At 69.9% G+C, this 1,502-nt stretch overlaps 1 protein-coding gene across 1 annotated transcript; it reads right to left on the bottom strand.

Moving 5' to 3' along the window:
- Nucleotides 1–174: 174 nt before the first annotated feature.
- Nucleotides 175–1,400, bottom strand: LOC104831375 (lens fiber membrane intrinsic protein-like). Its single transcript, XM_010566923.1, has 4 exons — nt 1,232–1,400; nt 768–908; nt 418–552; nt 175–242 (listed from the first exon to the last, which is right to left on the bottom strand). The coding sequence occupies exons 1-4, from the start codon at nt 1,398–1,400 to the stop codon at nt 175–177; spliced, it is 513 nt and encodes a 170-aa protein (XP_010565225.1).
- Between the last annotated feature and the right edge of the window lie 102 nt (nt 1,401–1,502).

Below are 1,502 nucleotides of genomic sequence, written 5' to 3'. Positions count from 1 at the left end.
GTGGGAGAGCAGGGGGAGCTCAGCCCTGCAGAGACCAGGGACAACTCAGCACAGCAGTGACTGGACACAACTCAGCACAGCAGTGACCTGCATCCCAGGGTGCACCCACCCGACTCCTGCGGGGAGGAGGGTGAGGGCGGGAGCGGGGACCCCCCCCGAGGCGGCTGGGGCCCCTCAGGCACCCGCCACTTCAGAGCTCTCTGGAGACGGGTCCTTGGCAGCGGCACAGAGGTGGAAAAGCCCTGGGGGAGAGAGGAGCCCGTGGGGCACGGGGACGGCTCAGTGTGGGTGTGGGGGAGCCTTCCCTGCTGCCCCCCATCTGTGGGTGCTCTCGGCACGTGGCTGGCCCCAGCTCAGCCCTGCAGAGACCGGGCACAGCTCAGCACAGCAGTGACCAGGCCCTGCGGGTGCTGCTACCTGCTGAGCCGATGAGGACGACGGCGACCCAGCCCAGGATGTAGGACCAGGAGAAGCGCCAGGCGGTACGGGCTGGCCCCAGGAGGCTCAGCGTGCCAGCCGTGTACACCCCCAGCCCCAGCAGTGCCAGCAGACCTGCGGGCAGAGGGGATGGGTCGGCAGCACGGGCCAGCCCAGCCTGCGAGCCCCCAGCCAGGCAGGCAGAGGCTAGGCACAGCTCAGCCTGCAGAGACTGGGCACAGCTCAGCCTGCAGAGACTGGGCACAGCTCAATGCAGCAGTGACTCCCCTGGGGACAGTCCCTGAGCTCCGTGTGCCCCAGCCCCGCCCCCCCATCCCATCCCCACGTACCAGCCAGGAGCAGGGTGACACCAGCCATGCGGGCACGCGCCCGCCGGGCAGCACTGGCCACGATGGAGAGCCCCAGAGCGAGGCCGGCGGTGGCAGTGAGCACTGAGAGCAGCATCAGCACCCGTGTGGCCTCCCATAAGGCTGGTGGGGGACACACACAGGTGTTGGGGACACAGGACACCAAGCAAGTACACACCCAGAACACAGCCCCCACACCTTGCCTGCAGAGGCCGGGCACAGCTCAATGCAGCAGTGACCCCTCCCAACCCCACCCCACAGAAGCCAGGCACAGCTCAGTGCAGCAGAACTCCCCCCATTCCCCACCCCACAGAGGCTGGGCACAGCTCAGTGCAGCAGTGACCCCACACACCCCACAGAGACCAGGCACAGCTCAGCACAGCAGTGCTCCCCCCCCATCCCCACCCCACAGAGGCTGGGCACAGCTCATCTCACCCGGTGCCTACCCGGAGTGCCGGGGTGGGGGCGGCAGTGCCCCCCGAGGCAGGTTCGCCACAGCCCGAGGTTGGCGGTGCCACCGGGCGCCCGGCGCTGCAGCCAGAAGTGGGTGGCGGTGGCGGCCAGGAGCAGGGCCAGGCCGCTGGCCCCGCAGAGCAGCCCCCCGCCCGCCGGCATCCCCCTGCACCAGGGATGGGCTGTGGGGGCTGCTGCCACCCCCGGGGGGGGTGGAGGCAGCACCAGGGGACACGGGGGACAATCGTGGGGACATCTCTGGGG

Source organism: Haliaeetus leucocephalus, unplaced genomic scaffold (genome assembly GCF_000737465.1).
Source record: "Haliaeetus leucocephalus isolate CR32 unplaced genomic scaffold, Haliaeetus_leucocephalus-4.0 Scaffold219, whole genome shotgun sequence".
NCBI classification, from domain to species: domain Eukaryota; kingdom Metazoa; phylum Chordata; class Aves; order Accipitriformes; family Accipitridae; genus Haliaeetus; species Haliaeetus leucocephalus.
This window is presented reverse-complemented; position numbering and strand designations above follow the sequence as displayed.

Excerpts from the sequence above, each read along its gene's own strand:
- LOC104831375 (XM_010566923.1), bottom strand. The coding sequence starts at position 1,400 with ATGCCGGCGGGCGGGGGGCTGCTCTGCGGGGCCAGCGGCCTGGCCCTG. Across the intron at positions 909-1,231 it reads CCCCCACCCCGGCACTCCGG|CCTTATGGGAGGCCACACGG; the intron begins GTAGGCACCGGG and ends GTCCCCCACCAG. Across the intron at positions 553-767 it reads TGTCACCCTGCTCCTGGCTG|GTCTGCTGGCACTGCTGGGG; the intron begins GTACGTGGGGAT and ends CTCTGCCCGCAG.